Genomic DNA, 19,725 nt, shown 5'->3' with positions numbered 1-19,725 from the left:
TTAAGACATTAAAAGAAAAGTTTGTGAAGAACCACAATCTAAAGGGATATTTTAACAGGCATACAAACTTAAGGCAAAAAAAAAAAAAAAAACACAAAGTGCTTTTTCACATTTTTGCACTGTCACCGTTGGCATACAATGCAACATAAAATGGCTAACATCATCTGATACACCTCCCAGTCTGTGTAAAAATAAAACAATGATCCTGCCATCTTTCTAAAGTTATTTTGATTCCCTCCTTAGGTCAGCTGAAAATTGTAATTTTGACTCTTTGACATTTAATATTTTGGCTTTCTTCTTCTCGTCTTTCACCAGAAAAGAAAGTCAACATTTTTAGCTGGGGACCTCTGGTTCAGTTGACACAGAGTGACCCAGTAAATACAAACAAATGTGTTCAAATTTTACATGATTTTGGCATGATTTTACATTTTGTGATTGGTAATGGTGTGATTTTTGGCAATACCTTGCTTTTGGCAAATAGTTTTTTTAATACTGATCATTTAAATTTTCTAAAATCTCCAAAATTAATAATGGATTTAAAAACTTGTGCATATCCAGGATGCATTTTTTCAAGTTTAATCATGCATATATTGTATGTATGTATATATGTATGCACTCTTAAAGTGACAGCAGCCTAATAAACTTGCTGCTGTCTGAGTCATTAAAGGGCCCTATTATGCTATTTTAAAGTTTCCTAATGTTGTTGTGGAGTCTCCTACAACATGTTTACATGCATCAAAGGTAAAAAAAACTGTTTAATTTCCTCATAATATACATTTGCACATCATCACATTTTCAATGACTCTCAAACGACTCGTCAAATGAATCAATCTCTCTAAATCCTGCCTTTCCGCGATATACTCTGCTCTGATTGGCCAGACAGCTCAGTCTGTTGTGATTGGTCTACCGTGTACAGCGCGTCAAAAACAAAACCGCCCATTGCCATAACAACATCAGCTGTCCTGAGGCTTCCTACACTGTAAACTAAACACGAACAATGACGTCGATTTGACCATATCAATGCGAGCGCGAGTCCGATGATGAAACATTCGAAGAACTGTTATTCAACCCGAACCTCCATCGCAAGGACGACTCGAGCAGGACTCAGTGTTTCTCAGTGATACACTACTCAGTTTGAGGTACATTATATGAGATGTTGCAACTGTAATTCCTCACCATCAGCATTAACAAGTGCATGTCCATCAACAAACTGATTATTTTACTTGTACTAATTTATTTACAGAGTATTTTTCTAATATATTGCGGTGAACATGTGGGAACTGTATCATTAACAGTGCATGTATACAATATACATTAGCCGAGCTATAGAGTGAATGATCTGATGTAACATAAACGTTGGTAAAACAAATATTTCCTCAAAGTAGAGAGAACGACAGACAATCTGCATTAATAGACACAGTTATAGGTAATCGTGGCCCACAAACTGATTAGCAGAAGTATTTCAGTAAGACAGTGATAACGTGAGTTAGCCAGAAGCAGGAGACCTACACAATATAAAACTCAAAACTAAGTATTTTGAACAACATCTTTCAAGAGCAAGCGGTTTGTGAATCCTGCATTGAACTCTGAAATTTGAGAAGCAGTCATCAGTTAAATAAAGGGAACACAGCAAAGGTTTAGGATTATACTGCTGTGATATCGTGGTAAAGATGAATTTTAACCACTGATTCTTCACATGCTCGTCCTTGGGCAGAGAAAAAAAACTGGCTTTACTTTCACATTGTAGAGCACAGCGTCTTCTGGACATGATGCTATCCAGTATCCACAGGAATCAGCTGTTGGTTTGAGGTTCAAGTTTTCCCTGGTGTGCGCACGTGCAATGAGTGGGCGGGCAATATGCTAATGTTTCGTCTTGACGTCACAACAAAACGGCTTATGACTCATTTGAAAAACAATTAATTTCATTGACTCAGAGTCGACTCTTACTTTTGAAAGACAATAACTTTATATACGGTGCACTTTCAGATTTAAAACTTTGCAGGATGTTTTCATTCACGTAGAGCTATGTTACACACTACATGAAAGGTCATTTTCAAAAATCCATAATAGGGGCCCTTTAATATTTATCAAACAACAGAAGACAGAGAAAATCACTTTTGTAGCTTTAACAACGATTAATTATATTTAATTTATACAGTGAAGACCATGAAATGGTATTTTACATTTGATTATTCAATGTCTGTACTGGAATACATTTAGATTTACCTGAAAAACAAAGCACTGTTTATTTCATTTGTATATTTGTTCTATTGTCTATGCTTGTAATTTGTTTTTGTTTTTTCTATACAGATTCACTCCCTAACAAAATAATCCCAATCAATCATTCTAGACTGATTAATTATTCTGATGAAATGGTTTTCATATTGCAGAAAAACTAAATATTGCAAAATTAGTATTCTAACTTACAATACTGCGACAGACCTGAAATATTTTCTTATGTGCTAGTGGACACTTAAGTGGTCCACAGCTATAGGACTCCCAAAACAAATCTACAATTAATTTACAATTGATATAGTCTATTTAATGACAATTATTACAATCATTGTTACAACAGAAATGTTAACTACAGCCAGAGGATAACATCTTTCACTCTGCTTTTCACTTTCCTGCCTCAAATCTACAGAGATGCAGACTGCCAGGTCTTTATTATGTTTCATTCACACAATTCACCAAACCGGTTCATAAAAAGACTTAAAGAAGTCTGGCCAGCCATGTAGGAAACATCTGAATCCCTATGAACCCACATCAACAGCAACAATGCAAGCACTCTCCAGCTCAACATGTTAAAACCAATATGAAACACAATGGTGGAAAAATACCTCCCTCAAGCCAGGACAAGACCTGTTTACACAGTTACACACCTTCATTTCACAATCACAGAGAAATAAGAGATGGATGAGTGCGAGGTGGGTCCTAGAAAGGTTTATACATCCATAGAGATAGGGTAGATCCCATATTGAATTGTAAGTGGATGAAAAGAGGCTGTGAAGGATAGACTTTACAATGGCATTCACTTCATAAATGTCCTGTAAATTTCACAACATTTGGGCCAATAAGCAAGAAACCACCTAGAATACCCTACCAACCACACAGCATCATGCTAAGATGTTCTGAGTGGTTTTACCATGTCGATTAATCGAAATCTTAAAAATATTGCAATGTTTCTAAACCGCCGAAAGCATGATTTTCCACCAGTCGTGTGCAATCTGAATACAGAGCGCCTAAATCTAGCGGAAGAACAGAAAAGAGAGGGTTTACAGTTACGACATGGGAGAAAGCACAGAAACAGGGATGGTGAATTCAGGGCAGGATTAGGACTTGGCCAAAGAAAATTTAACATCCGTGGTTTGGGAATATTTTGGATACAGGAGAGATGATGCATCACAAATAACCAATGCCGTCACGCATCATTAAAGGGTTAGTTCACCCAAAAATGAAACTTCTGTCAAGTAATTACTCAACCTCATTTCGTTCCAAACCCGTAAGACCTTGAACGGTTAAAATAGTCCATGTGACTCCAGTGGTTCAACCTTACTGTTATAAAAGGGCAATAATTATTTTTGTACGCAACCCCCCCTTAAAGACTTGTACATCAGAACGGCGCCTCACTATTGGCCAGTTCTTGCGTCAGCAGCACACGCATGTGTCGCGGTGCTCACATGACCCGCGTCGGCCAATAGTGAGCCTACGTTTCTGACGTAGAACCCGGAAGCGCTGCACTGTTTACACAGTTTATTTACTGTTTATTGTTGAATAAAGTCGTTATTTTTTGGGGGGTATCGCACAAAAAGAGTTTTCTGCGCTTTATAACATTAAGGTTGAACCACTGGGAGTCACAATTTAACAATGTCTTTACTACCTTTCTGGGCCTTGAAAGTTGCAATTACGTTGTTGCCTATGGGTGGTTCAGAAACCTTTTTTTGTTCCGAAGATGAACGAAGGTCTTACGGGTTTGGAACGACATGAGGGCGAGTAATTAATGACAGAAATTTCATTTTTGGGTGAACTGTCCCTTTAATGCAAAGATTTTCTCCACCAATGGAATTTGGGTTTCTTGCCACTGACACCTTTGGCTTGCGTGATTGGGGACACTTATTAATTATATTTATACAGTGCAGAGAGTGCAGTGTTATTTTACATTTGATTAATCAATTTCTGCACCTGAATAGACTTTTAGTCTTACCTGAAAAACAAAGCAATGTTTATTTCCTTAGTTCTATTGTATTTATCTATGCTTATATTTTTTTTCTGTGCAGATTCACTCCCCAGTAAAATCACCCCAATCATTCTAGAATGATTACTTATTTCCAAATAGAGCTATTCAAGTCATCATATTGCAATAGGTATTGTAGCAAAACAAAATATGTCAGTTTTTCCAACATCATGAAGCCCTACTAAAAACCACTCAGAACACCTTAGCAATTATGTATCAATCTAGAAAACCCTTGCAACTGCATAACGATATGTTGAAACCCACTCGGGACATCTTAGCAACTACATAGCAAAGCCATAACAACTGCATAGCAACATGCCAAAAATCGTTCAATTTTGCACAAGAATGCAACACCAGTTTCTGTTTTCAATTTAAAATTCTGATTAATGTCTCACTGAACATGCAAAATACTCCAGTTAAAGATCTCCAAACAGAGAGAGACAGAGAGATGAATGAAGACTGCACAGAAGTAAGGGTGTTTCACTTCACACCTGTTTTGAGCGCAGGAGTTTACAGTAGCTTTCCTAGGATAGAGGGAAAACATCCCAGGTGCTGGAACGCCCCGGGAACAGGCGACTGCTGGGGTTTTGTCAAATTGCTGACACTATGGCAGTGCTCAGTTTATTTTTTTATCTTTTTTAACACCCCAGTGGAAATGGAAAACACACTGTGTTGTTGATCATTACCAGCAAAGGTGTGAAAGACATTCCAGAGCTCAGGAATGCATTACATGGAAATGATGAACTTAAAATAGATTAATAGATATTAAGCGTCTGAAGGCCTGATCAGACAAAAAGAGCAGCGTGGCAAAGTAGATCAGGACCATATGACCCTGGCAGGCTGCCATAGGATTGGAGTGTTGTCTGATCATTGTGTTTCAGGGACAAAATCAGATCTGAGCAGTGTTTGTGCGTGCAGTAATATGATAAAACTCACAAAACATGTCCAGGTCATATTTAATCCCCAAAACAAAACAAAAATTATACTTGAAATATGTTTCATTAAGAAAATGTGAGCAAAAAGGGTAGATATTTTTGAAGAAAAAAGTTTTGGTTACTTTGATTGAGACATTTTTCAAATTATCTTGATGTTCCACAGCAGAAACAAAGTCATACAGGTTTGGAACGACATGAGGGTGAGTAAATGATGACAGAATTTTCATTATTGAGTGGAATATCCCTTTAAATTCTCATTAAATAATCACATTATTAAATAGTCCCATCTCTGCTTTTGTCTTTAATTTTATTCTAATTACATTTTAGGCTCAGATATGACCCAGACATGTTCTTCACCCATCAGGAATGTTTCAAAGGAATGCTGTTCTAATGAGCTTTGCTTTGCTATGCCAACATACTTCTCTATATACCATCCGCATTTCAGGTCAGGCCTCTGTCTCTCATTGGGCCACAATGTCAACAATATTTCTAAAAATATTCCCCTTTTTCAACCCCCAAACAAATGTTCTGCAGTGAGCCCTTCTGTTGCCCAACTGTTGGCAGAACTTTGACCCCAGAGCTTTCCTGCTCTCCCAAAACTTCTTTTCAAAGACACAATCACGTTTCTAACTGCTCACAAAACATAAATTGAGTGTTTTCCTTTTAATCCAATTTAAAACTAAAGCATTTTACATTTCAAACCAAAGTCATATGAAATGAGACAGAAGAGAAACACTGAATTTTCAGCTGTCAATCATGGACATGTCACAATTGTAAAAATATACTAACTAACTAACTAATATATTTTTGTGAGATTTACCCAGATTTTCTGTTTTGTCACCAAGATATTGCTTACCCGTATCGGCTCGGTGGAGAATCTGATTTTCCTTCTTGGAGACCGTTCCTCATCCTCAGACAAACCAGGAGCATCATCATACTCCTCATAGACCCCATCTTCATCCTCATCCTCCTCCACCTCATCCTGCTGGTCCTGAACCGATTCCCCTTCCTTATCATCCAAAAACGCAGCATTCTCAAAACTATAAAACACAGGAGAAGATTTCCCACATTCGTCTGGATCTTCCTGCTCGCTCTCCTCGTCATCATCTTCACGACAGCTATTCCTCTTTTGTATGATCTCTTCTTCTTCGTCATCTTCTTCTTGATTCGGTTCCTCTTTCTTCAGCTCTAATGATACACATACATCCTTCTCCAGCTGTTTGTCCTCAGTATGGTTTTGAGGTGATGACACCTTCAGAGAGTTCAGATCTTCTTTTGGAGGTTCGGATTTAAGTTCCCTTTGTAGCTTCACCTCTGACATAGCATCCTCCAAAAACTCTTCGTCGTTCTCCTCGCTTTCTGAAGACTCGTTCTGGACCACTACCAGCTCGGCCCGTACCACTCCCGCACCAGCCGGGTCCAGGCATTGTGTGGCGGTCTGCTCGTGAGAGACGTCCCTAGATGGACTGGGAATTATGTGGTTCTCACTTTTTGGTTCCTCAGGACTCCACGGCCGTTTATAGAGACTGGAAGAAGATTTGAGATCGTTCGCAGGAGGACTACTTGGTTTATTTGTCAAGGAATCTTTCACCGAGTCACTTCCAGAAGACGAAGAACGTTTAAATGGACTAGTCGTGGGCGAAAGAGGCTCGCCGGTGCTCCTGCCGGTCGGGGAGGTTGGTTTGTATGAAACCGGGCTGATGGACTTGAACGGAGGGCTACCGGCTACTGGTTCTGTTTTATGCGGGAATGATTTGGGTGATGCGTCAGAGTTTGGGGATGTGGGTTCGTGTGCTTGATCAGTAACTGTGGAAGTGGGTTTCTGGGATCTCCCTCGTAGAGGCGACGCCAGCGAGTGCTCAGAGGCGCTGCTCAGTTTCTCAGGGCTTTTAGCGGAAACTTGCATTGACTCTTTATTATCACCGTCCACAATGAAGTTCTCCAACCGCCTGGAAATAGGCCCTGCATTTAGCGATAGCCTATTGACCTGTTTTGAGTCTTCAACGTCCCTCTTTTCCTCTGCGGCGCTACTCACAGGTGACGTTGAGCTTTTGCTGACACTATTGTTGCTGGTGTTTTCAGGAGATCCGAAGGACCTCCGGGTGACTGAGGTCCTTCTCTCCGCGACGGGCTGCTCTTTGATCCCTCTTTCAAAGAGCTTCCTTGTCACTGAAAATTTCTCCGCCAGGGCGACTTTATCTATCTCGCTTTCTTCTCCCTTTGGAGTTCTGTCCGTGTTTTGTGGTTCTTGGTTGTTGGCAGTACTGAGGGGGGGTTTGCTGGTGCTAACTGGGAACTTGGACACAGGGGACACAGGAGATGATGCATCTGTTTTTTGAGCAGGTTTACTCTCCTGACTCTCCTGCGATTGCTGGCCATCCATTTGCAAGAAAATGTTCTTGATTTTGTTTATCCGGTTGCCAAGCGGCCTCCCCCTGGTGTCCTCTCGGGGGTCGCTGGCTCCATTAGCATAAGATTTGGCCTCGCTGTCGGATTTGGTCCCATCAAAAGTGCACTTAATGGCGTGGAAGTCCGACTTGTATGCATTTCTATGCGGGGACGCGCTCCGCAGGGTGCGTTCACCCTTGATCATTTTCAATGACTTTAAAAACTTCCTACTTTAAAACTGTATTTTTAGGTCCGTGGTCCTGTAATCCTTAATCGGACAATGGAAATGAGCCCTTCAGAGTCACTCTGATACATTGTCTCGAATCCCCGCGCACATCTGAAAAGAAAAGAAACAATGTAACACTCAAATTAAACTAGCGTTTACATTTTTAATGCGATTTGAAAGCACGCGCACGTTAAACGTTAGTTATTTCGGCGCTCTTTTGTTATCAGATAAAAACTCCACGACACTCATCCGCCTGATCAAATAAACTTTTTCAACTGAGAGCAAAACTTTCCCAACAGTGATTTGCAGGCAGATCCATTGGGCTTCATTGATTCAGTGTTCAATATGTGACAGCGACTCAGAATAGATATTATTCAAAGAGTCGAATCTAGATTATATAATGTTCTTCAAATGATCAAGAACTACCGCGATTAGTGTTAAACCTCACCACTAACCCACTAAAGATGACTCGCCGTGGAACAATAGCTCAGCATTAGTTCCAACAAATGATCAAAATAAAGTTTCGGAAATCGAGTTACAAACAATTACAGCTTCTGCAACACTCAAGTCTTCTGCTTCTCTTACCTTCACGGATATCTCACTGTCTACGGGCGCCGGTTCTTCTGCTGTGTGTAATTTAGGTCCTCAACCATGTCATTTGTTTCACCGCCATGGTTCTCCAACGCAGTGCTATCCGATTCGCGAAGGAATCGTTAATTTGAGTCAGTTCGTTTAAGTGATTCGATCGAAACGATTCAGAAAGCGTTCTTAAATCAGTCAGTGAGGGAGACCTCACTTGCTCGGGAGTAAAAGTTTAGTGACACTATAAACAAGCAACATTTGACACACTTTTCGAACAAGTAGGAAAATATCTATCTGGACAATATAAGAAACAACCAGGGTATCAAACAGAATGACACACACAATCAAACTAGAACAGATAAATAAGCATATGCTCTTCAGGGTAGACAGTAGGCTATTTTTTTTTTTTTTTTTTTTTTTGAGAAGGACATGGGTTGTAATGGGATATCGTAATGCACATACGTACATTTTTGGGGATTTTACATTTAACCAATTATTGTTTAAAGAACTACTGGGAACACTATTGAACTGAATGACTGGTGGATTGTTTTATTAGAACCGGCTCGTTGAAATTAACAGACCGAACGAATCGATTCGCAAAATGATTCGAACTCCCTAAGCGTCTCTTCCTATTGAACTCCACTTCACAGACCTGTCGCACCGCTGCGCGCTCCCGACGCTACACGAGCACATTCCAGGGCTGCTAATAATCCCAACCCCCTTCCCGACTGCGAATTTGCTAAGGCTACTATGGCGAAGGATTGGATAATAATATTAATCAGCGCACGGTGACGTGATTTGGAAACCTGCATGGAGCGCCCAGTCACCAATTCAAAGTTACTATTCATCAGCCAAACCTTCGCAATAGCAAGACTTATTTCGTTTCCCGACCACAAAGTTGATTCAGCCCGGTTAGGTCGGGAATGGCGTGGGAAAGAACCGATTCAGACGCCGCACCTCTGTGTTCATGTGCAAGTTCGTTAACAAGTATGGATAAGTGTAGCCTATCGATAACCAACGATTACATATTTAAATATTTATTAATTTTTATCTGCTTTATTATTTATAATAGGGTAATTCCTGGGATTCGGTGCCTTTTGTGTATCCAGTAAAGCATTAAAGTGTTAAACAATATAAATTTTAAACCTGTCTTAGTCAATCATTAATAACATAATTTGAACTATAAGCATATTGAAGTTGATTAAAACAATTATTTGAAACATTTTACAGCATTTTAAACCACCACATATCATCATTTTTCTAAGTCACCAGGCCTGTGTATTCAATATTTCATGATAAATATAGGCTACAACAAAAAAATAGTAGAAAAATCATATTTTTAAAAACAGTTTTAAAGACCATGCAATTCTTTATTAGAGAAACCTTCTATGTTAGCTTGTGTTTGCTCAAATACAGTGCAGTGGCTGATTTTAGGTCAGAATGTCTGACCTCAGTTATATCTGAAGAGTGATTGTGAAAGTAATGTGTGTTTAAAGTTCGTTGGCAATGTTTTACATGTTTCCCATCTAAATCCAGTTCAAACGTAAGTAATAATAACTGGTTATTATTACATCTTTATCCACCCTGTTATCAGTTTGTCACAATAATTTCATAAAATCAGCAAAAAAAAACATACTAATAATTCAGTGATGATAAAAGTGTAAATAATGAAAAACAATGTAATGTAAAAAAAAATATATCAATTATGTAGTATAAAAAGTAAAAAAACATTTTTGATCTTCCATTTCATTTATTTAGTTTAATAAATGGTTAAATTTATTTACCCGATTTTTAAAAAAAATAATTTTTTATATATATTTTTTCGAAATATTTTTAAAAGATATTTTAAAAACTGAGTTTGATTTTCCAAATTTATATGATGACCAAAAGCCACAGAATACCAGGAATGACCCAGTAATACAATAGTGTATTTTATTAATTTTAATTAATTAGATTTTTCAATTTAGTTTATTTTCATTTTTTCTTATTTTAATTATCTATTAATGTATTATCCATATTTGTTTTGTTGAAAATATGTAGGCTACAGAATGTTCGATATTGGAGGTGATCATAAGTTTCAGAATCTGTCATTGAAAACCCAAACTGATCGATTAACCTCTGATCTGATTCTGAATGTGTCCAAATTAATGCTTATTAGATTGATTTTGGCCTTGAATATTATATTACACAAGTTCATATGTCAGAGCAGAGTTCAAATCACAGAATTCTTGCTGCTGTCCCAATGATTCAGTTATTTGTGCTGCTGAAATGAACATTAATCTCAATGAAAGAAACATTTGGTCAGCTCAGTCTCTGAATACAGCGCATGTGAGTTTGTCCGGGTGATGTGGCAGTCTCATTTCCCAGCTCTGTTCACAGATGTCTGATGATATTTCCTCCAGTTCTCTGTCTGACTGTGTGTGTGTGTGTGTGTGTGTGTGTGTGTGTGTGTGTGTGTGTGTGTGTGTGTCACTGGTGCGCCTGCTTCCGTCAGAATTTTTAGGGCAAGTTTTCCGCTGATACTATTAAGCATAACAGATGCGTTTGTTGTTTTAGTGTGTCTGTGTGAGTCCATTAAACAGCTTCAATTTCAGAAACTGCTAATGAAACAACTATAGGGAATAAATATTGAAAGAAAAAGGGAAAGTAAACTGAAAGCTGCCTAGCATATGATGGAAATATAGTTATTATAAAATTATTATATGCATAAACAATTAATCCAAGGTAATGATCATGAAGAAACTATGAACAATTTTCTTGTTTTTAACTATAGTTATAACTCATCACATTGTAATTGTGTTTTCCTCATATGTCTTAGCATTGACCCTATCTGTTTGACCCCAAAGTGAGTTATTTTCTGTGGTTCTTCTGAAAGTTTCACTCAAATGAAGACCTAATGTGCCTGAGAAATATGAAAGGCAAACATTCAGTTTTATCAAAAATGAGCTCATCTAAAGGGGACCTATTTTGTCCTTTTCAAAGTCTTGATTTGTTCTGTATAATAGGTTTTCATGCATGCTTGAATGTTCAAAAAGCACATTATTTTCCCCATATTCTCCACTGTTGCAGCTCCTCTCGCCCCAGTCTGTCAGTAACGCTCTGTTTAGTTCCTGTCTTTATGAAGCCTCAGCCAGGGTTGCCAAGTCTGTGCAACAAAAGTAGTCCAATGGCCCGTTAAAAGTATCCCAAAACTAGCCCAATGCAATTTTTTCCACTGAATTTGTAAATCTAGGTGTTTTGGGGGTGTTGGAACACCAAAATCGTATCAACCTGCAAAAAAAAAAATTAACCAGCAGCAACAACTTAAAAATATAGCCCAGTTCCACCAGAAAACCGCAGACTTGGCAACGTTGGCCCCTCCTTCTGAAAAGCACAATGTGCTCTGATTGGTCGGCTGGAGCAGTGTGTTGTGATTGGTCAAGCGCTTCTGGAATTGTCCCGCCCCTTACCATAACTGCCAGTTTCAACACACTAATAACTAACTCAACCAGGCCACGCCCCTTTATTCTGCTATGCCTTAGGTGGGAATTATTTAAATGAGAAATACTGTGACATGATCATTCCTGGAAGAAAACTCAAGACTACGATGGAGGCGTTTCAGGGAGTTCAGAAACACTGACACTGATGTAGAGAATAACTCCCGCTGGAGGGACTTTGTGCTTTTGCAACTTTGCATAGATTTTTCATGCTCAAACAGCAACATTAGACTAAAGAAAGATGAACATGCAAAAAAGCATAAGGTCCTCTTTAAGCATGCGTCCAAAATCACATAGACATAATTATACTGAAATTTACTTCAAGGCCATTAAAAAACATGTTCTATGTAGTGTGTGAATGTGTGTAGTGTAAAAAGAAATCGGACATACGCAGTGGTGTAGTCTAGTTTTTTGTAGTGAGTATACTGTAATATAACCCCCCCCCCCCCCCCCCACCCCCACCTCCCGCCTCATACTCACCCATCCCAGAGCGTCACCCCATAAGCACCACCACACTCACTAATGCATACAGTATGCATCGACATGAAATTGAGAGCATTATGAAATATTAGGTGTTATCAACATGTCAATTTATTATAAGCAACACAAGACTTTAACAGCCAATGACATTTACAGCTGGGGAGACTGGACTGTTTTTTTACTGTTTAGTGTTAATCACCATCTAATTTAGCCAGTTAAGAGCTACATTTAGCCATAGATGTTATATGAATATGGTCCCTGAAGCACAGGTTTTATCAGCTGACAATTTTCAAAAAAAAAAGAAAAAAAAAAAAGAATAATGAAACATTATAGGCACAAATACAAATTTACTTTTAGAAATGGTGTTTAAAAAAAAAAAAAAAAAGGTGTTATTGTTTTGGCAAGTTTACTGTTTAAATTATAACATGTATGAAAACTTGTGTGATATTCTCTTAAAATAACGTTTTAATAGATTTTATTCATTCATTCATTTTACTGTGCAATTTCTTTCTAATTTCTTTGAGTTAGACCAAACTTTTATTTTGGTGGGTTGTAGACATTTGAGTTTCTGTGTGTTTTAATAAACTATTATTATTATTATTATTAGGCCTACTTGAAGTATACTCTACTGTGCAATAGTAATATATTTCTGTTATAATTTCTTCAAGTTATACCGAACTTTTATTTTGACAGGTTGTTTTGAAGACATTACAGTTTCTATGTGTAGGCTATATGAAACGAATGAATGACGATAGTTTTGTCAAATTAAATGGTGAAATTCTCGTGCAGTGACTCTCATAGCAGCTCTGCGATGAAAGTGCACAATGTGTATCCTATCCTACATCATGTCTCAATACAGTGAAACGCTGAAAACACCACGAGCGTGCGTGAGTCACGCGTGCTTCAGTGTGTGTGTGTGTGTAGTGGAGCACACACTGAGCGCTCATTCCCAGAGACGCGTAGAACAATTGCAGTCTCTTTTAACTTTAATATTCAGACACTGGTCCATATCATATCCCTACTTTTGATTTATTCATTCAAAAATAGCCAAATTCCGTGATGACGTTCTGCTTAGCAAGCTCCATTTGTGACTGGATTCCGCGATTCGGTGTCGCTTCGCAAACACTGACGGGGTGAATTTATGAATGAAAGTGTGAAAGTTCTGACACAAAACGAAGTTGTTACGCATCCTCACGATTTTTTAAGTGGGTATACGGAAATCCTTGGCCTTTTCTAGTGGGTATACGGCGTATACCTGCGTATCACGTAGACTACACCACTGGACATACGCCGTCAGTTGCATCTCTTCACTGCCATTCACAAATCTCCCGTCGCCTAATGGGATTGGAAAGATTTGTTTTGTTTTTTAATTGAAATAACAATAGGGGAATACAGAGTCATACAAAACACCTGAATCTATAAAACAGTAAAATCACAATTCAAAAAACAGTCATCTAATATAGCCTACATCAAGAATCCTTTTCAACAACCAAGATGTCTTAACAGATTTGCGATTGTTCTGTATCGAATTTAGAGAGTTGTAAAAAAGGCATTGGAAATTAGTCTACCATTTGGTACAGTTAACATGCACTTTTCTTTATATATGATATTTATGTATAGGCATATTTTGACGTTTTTTAAGAGGAGCACATTTCATTTTCTTGACCTACTGTCAGTCGTACAACGTTTGTTTTGAAAAGCTTTGAAAGAGCCGTGTTCAGATCAGCTTTTTGAGTTTGTTTCGAGAAGCAGAGATGATGACGTGTGTCAAGGGCTGTCGGATTACTGGCATTTCCTGCTCCCTCATTCCAGCTCGTCCTGAGCCGAGTTATCTGATGATCACACTTCAGACGGGCCCTCCACCCTCCTCTGCATCTGACTTGAGATAAGCACAATGACCATTTACATCCTCACAGACACTGACTCATTGATGAATGGACTCAGATCACGGATGACCCTTTAAGCTCGCTATGATCATTTCTCACAGAATTATTAGTCCAGGTTGATAGAGTCATCTATATATCTGCCTGTCTGTTATCAAAGAAACAAAATTGTACATTAATGAACGTCAACACAAAACTTCACATGTACCAATCAAATAAACATGATTAAAACATTAACAAAGGACAAAGAAACAAAGAAAAACCGTTCGGCTACTATAGTAGTATATTATAGTTTATTTTACTTACTTGCTCAGACAGCATACTGCATTTATGAATATGTCTTGGAGGACTTTATTCTTTCTGTGAGTTGGTCTTTGTGTATAAAGACAGATCCGCTCTGATATGGTTGATCGCAGGTAATCATGTCAAGTCTCAAGTCAAGTCACATTTATTTAGGCCTATATATAGCGCTTTATGCCTTCAATACAGATAGTTTCAAAACTGCTTCACAGTAATAGAAAGGAAAATAAGTGTTATTAATTAATTAATTTTGAAATGACTTCAATTTCAGCTGTTAAGCAGCTCTACAGAAGACAATAGTGTCATTATTCAACTCAGTTTAGTTTAGTGTGGATTCAGTTCAGTTACAGTGCTGGGGCCGTTCACACAGAACTTGTTTTTCCAGTCCAGTGCGCTACTGTTTTTCAATAAACACGAGCTAGACAGATGCAGAGGTGAAAAGTCCAGGTTCAGAAAGTAAAAGTCCTCCTCGGTATTTTGTTCCAATCACCTGGATTTGCTATTTAGCACAGTTTTTTAGCCAGGAGAAAGAACTAATTAGTGAAATCAGTGCATATTCATAGAACCACGTATACTAAATGAAGTCAAAAGAAGTTCAACTGCGTGTCTCGAGACCTTGCATTTTTTTCCAACCCGATCTCACGGCAAATCGTATGTATTTTACGAGGTGGCTAATTCGTATGATTTTTCAAAAAGCGGCACCAGGAGGGAGGGACCACCCCCTAACCCTACCCCTAAACCTACCCATCACTGAAGTCTAGACAAATTGTATGAAAAAGTACGAGTGAGGTCGTACGAATTAGCCACCTCGTAAAATACGTACGAATTGCCGTGAGATTGCGTTGTTTTTTCTCCATTTCACTGCTCGCATCTCGCGTTTTTCAAAACAAAAACGCATTCTGTGTGAATGGCCCCTAATGTTGCAAAGTAATTTGCAAGTAACTTGCAATTTTATCTTTCGACCACAGATGGCGTTAGAGAGGCTAAAGATCCACAGTGTGCTGTGATTTCCGTGTAAACCGTTGTATTGAATGACAATAAAGGGTGAAGCTTGATTTTTAGCTCAGCTCCTCGCCATCTCTGGCTCACAGCAGACAATTATTTTTCTTTATGGAATATTTATAAATAATTTATCTGTGCACATCTTTTTTTAATTTATTCATGTGCCCTCATAATCTTTAATCATAATAGCTTTCCCTCCCTCTTGCAGCGACATCTCTCCTCTTCTCTGATGACGTGTTCACTGACACGAGGGCGGGGCAACCTGTCACTTATACGAGATCCACCAATTGCAAATAAAGTGAAGTTGTGCAGCATGTCATGTTTTGAATTGCTTTTTTGGTCCACTTTATTATTGTGAAGATATATCCTTAAAGTCCAATCATTTTATCCCTTAAAACTCATCTTTGATCACCAAAATTACATATTTAAAAGGTTTTTTCCTTAAAAGTAACTGAATGTAACTATGTACGTTTCTATGAATATGCAAATGAGCCCCGCCTCCATTCACTCACTCACACCAGGGCTGCGTTCAGCCCCGACAAAAAATGGCAAAGCGTTTTTTTAAACGGAAATGGTAGTGCGCTGAACACCCTGTTTTTTTTAAGAATTTTCGGAGCCTGATGAAATCGGTATAAATACGTGTTTGATACTGCAAAATGTGCTCAATACGTTATAGTCACTGCCCTTGCCGTCCAGAATAAAAGAGAACATCCCAATCGAGTGAAGGGATTTGTGGAAACTGTGCTTCCTAATTATTGTGATCCAACATTTGCCTCGCATTTCATTATGAAAAGACAAACACTTCAGGTGAAGGATAATCCACTTCTTACCTCCGAGACTGTGTTATGATCTATAACTTTTTATTGTGATATTAGGCTTATCATTATTGCTGATCACTGTTGATATGCTATATTTTTACTATAAAACTCTTACGACAAACATATCTTCTAATATCTTCAATTGTTGCGTATACCGAGCTGCAGCGGACACATTTGTAAACGACTTTACTTGGACCCATTGTGCGAGCTGTCTCTTTAAAGGGTTAGTTCACCCAAAAATGAAAATTCTGTCAGTAATCACTCTCCCTCATGTTGATCCAACCCTGTAAGACCTTCGTTCATCTTCGGAACACAAATTAAGATATTTTTGATGAAATCTGAGAGCTGGATCACTTCTCCATAGGCTTCTAAAGACATTATAACTTGCTGGCCCAGAAAATGCATTAAAGACATCGTTAATATAGTCCAAGTGACTACAGTGGCTCAATCTTAAGTTTATAAAGCGACGAGAATACTTTTTGTGCGCAAAAACAAAACAAAAATAACGACTTTATTCCACTTTTCATTTCCTTCTCTCTGGGCCTCGAGTTTTTTCACGTAGTGTTTCAGCGCAGCGCATCTGTGTTGCACGTCACCACGTAGGCTCACTATTGGCCGACGCTGGTCACGTGTGTGATGCGTGTGACGTGCAACACAGATGCGCTGCGCTAAAACACTACGTGAAAAAACTCGAGGCCCAGAGAGAAGGAAATGAAAAGTGGAATAAAGTCGTTATTTTTGTGTGTTTTTTGCGCACAAAAAGTATTCTCGTCGCTTGATAAACTTAAGATTGAGCCACTGTAGTCACTTGGACTATATTAACGATGTCTTTAATGCATTTTCTGGGCCAGCAAGTTATAATGTCTTTAGAAGCCTATGGAGAAGTGATCCAGCTCTCAGATTTCATCAAAAATATCTTAATTTGTGTTCCGAAGATGAACGAAGGTCTTACAGGGTTGGAACAACATGAGGGAGAGTGATTACTGACAGAATTTTCATTTTTGGGTGAACTAACCCTTTAATACCGGGTGGTTTATATACATGTTGCTGCTGATTGGGCTGACATTTCTGACACACCCACCAAACAAGAGAAAACGTATCACAAACCCCGTTGGCACACCGTTTCCAGGAAACATGTCGTTCAACCCGGAAACTGTAGCAAAACGTTGCATACCGGTTTTGAGCTTGAAAGTGCCCCAGCTCAGAGATGCACTCGTTGACGATCACACGTTGATCTGATTGGTTACAGGTTTGTGACGTCAGAAACACCAGCGATTTCAAACCGTGTTTTTGAGACTGTCTTTGGTTCACTGCAGTTTTAAAGAGAAAATACTCAGCAATGGTGTCGACTTATGAATTTACACATGGTTTGTCTTAAAGCATATTAAAAACACCACATAGACACATAAACAACATTAAAAACTAGATTTTCACTACAGGGGGGCTTTAAAAAAAACAGTACAGAAAAAAAACTATTGCTTTATCTAAATTCTTTCAATACTGTTATTTCATGAAATTTCAAGTGGATGATGTGGTCTAGTCGAAGTATGTAGTTTTTGTTGGAACTGTAAACTGTATTGTATGGTTCCAGTGCTCTGATGATATCTGTGTATTCCCATAATAAACAGACGTGTTACCCACCTGTGAGTGAGCTCTAGTGCTGCGGTTTGCACACAGGACCAGCGTGGCAAAGCACAGATTACATGCCTGCCGCTCCTTCACCTGGCAACCACGCAGAGCCCTAAAATGCAGACGGGCATTTGTTTAGGACTCCTCTTTCTTCTTTTTCAAGTGTTCCTTTGTCATGGCAACCTTTCAAACAAACCCTTTATCTCCTCTGTGTCTCTGTCAGGTTCTGCTGATGTGATCAGTGAGATGAGCAGGTTTTATCTCTCGGACACATGATCAGTGCAGTCTTGTGGTGTCAAAGTACAGCTTTAAAGGGTTTTTGCCTTCGATGCGTTTTAGGGAACAAGCTCAAACTGCTCAAAATCAGTCATTTACAGCCACGAGTATAAAGTCTTGTCTCAGGGAAAGCTAACGTTAATTCATTAGCCTATTATCAGTCTGAAATTTTTATGTTTTGTTTCTCTGCCATGTTTACTGATGTAAAAACTCATTTTCTTAGCACAGAAATAGGTGGCATCGCCATAGCTGCAAATATAACGGATAATAAACAGTTTTTAAAATGGATCTATTTGACTATTTCTTACTTTTTTTTTAGAAAGTCTGGCTTTTTTAAAAGATTGAAATGGAATTTTTTCTCTACTTTCATGTTTACATACTTGTAACACTGGCTGATAAGAACAAGTCTTCACATTTTTGGCCTGTTTTCAACACTGGGGGAGTCTGTGATCTTTAGTCCCATTAATGAATGGAAATACTTCACTATTTAAGTGCATTCTATTTTTATAATACTTATGATGATCTGATGATATGGGCTTCAGCAAGCATCATTGATGACAACATTTTCATATAGCCTACTTCTGGATGACTATTCATGTTCAAGTTCAAACTTTGTTTTTGCTAGTCATTACTCTTCCTCGTTCACATACACAATAATCTGAATGTAAGTAGGCTACATTTAAATGAATAGAAATTCAAAGAAATTCATAACTGACATTTTTTTTTTAAATTCCCCAACTTTTCACACAGTGAGCACAACAGCAGTCTATGTGAGCTAAACTGTAGAACATTTCTCATTTCTTTGCCACAAAATGCAAATTACATGCATTGTTAGGCTACAAGTGATCATGCTTCATGTCTGTTTGTGGATTTCAGGGTGTTTACAAGACAACGATGCACTAAAAACGGAAAAGTTTTTTCGTGTTCGCATTTTTCGTCGACAACGTTGTCAAAAAGATCCCCATTCACACAGATCCGCGAAAACGACTAAAAACGTTGTATTATTCATGCCAGGCCAGTAGGTGGTGATGTCACTTTGTAAAGAAGCACTAGCCTACTCCTCTATATCACATATGCATGACATCAGCATTTTCACAAATTTGCATTTTTGTAGTTTACACAGAGAGAATAACGATAGTATCGGTCTCAAAAACTCACACTTTGAAACTTGTTTTCCAAAGTTTGCATTTTCAGGCCCACAAAATGCCATTGTCGTGTAAATGAACGGCCAAAACGCATAGAAAACTTTCTGTTTTTAGTTGAAACTGTAGTTTGTACTTTTAGTTTGTACTGTAAACATGTTATATAGCCTAGCCTACTGCAGAGAGCTGTCATTTGGTAGAGAAATACTAGTCGTTGGTGTTTTTTAGGTATTTGTTTAATGAGTAACAAAGTGTGTTTGTTGAGTGAAACCTTTGCTTGTGTTATTGAAGAAAGACTTGATTTGAGACATGAAGTGTTTTGGTAATTTTGGTGCATTTTGGATATGAAATTTA

The 19,725-nt window shown here is 38.3% G+C and overlaps 1 protein-coding gene across 3 annotated transcripts in view; it reads right to left on the bottom strand.

Moving 5' to 3' along the window:
- ppp1r9ala (protein phosphatase 1 regulatory subunit 9A-like A) overlaps positions 1-8,484 on the bottom strand; it is a 53,867-nt gene extending 45,383 nt beyond the window's left edge. For all 3 annotated transcript variants that reach the window (XM_084122766.1, XM_084122767.1, XM_084122768.1), the window contains exons 1-2: positions 8,369-8,484; positions 6,026-7,894 (exon numbers count right to left, since the gene is read on the bottom strand). In XM_084122766.1, coding sequence (XP_083978892.1) covers positions 6,026-7,762 — 1,737 coding nt within the window. In that variant the 5' untranslated portion in view covers positions 7,763-7,894; positions 8,369-8,484. The remainder of the gene's footprint in view (positions 1-6,025; positions 7,895-8,368) is intronic.
- Between the last annotated feature and the right edge of the window lie 11,241 nt (positions 8,485-19,725).

The sequence above is a fragment of the Abramis brama genome, assembly GCF_963993115.1.
Source record: "Abramis brama genome assembly, chromosome: 8".
NCBI lineage: Eukaryota > Metazoa > Chordata > Actinopteri > Cypriniformes > Leuciscidae > Abramis > Abramis brama.
Note: the sequence above shows the minus strand (reverse complement) of the source record. Positions and strands in the feature narration are given on the sequence as shown.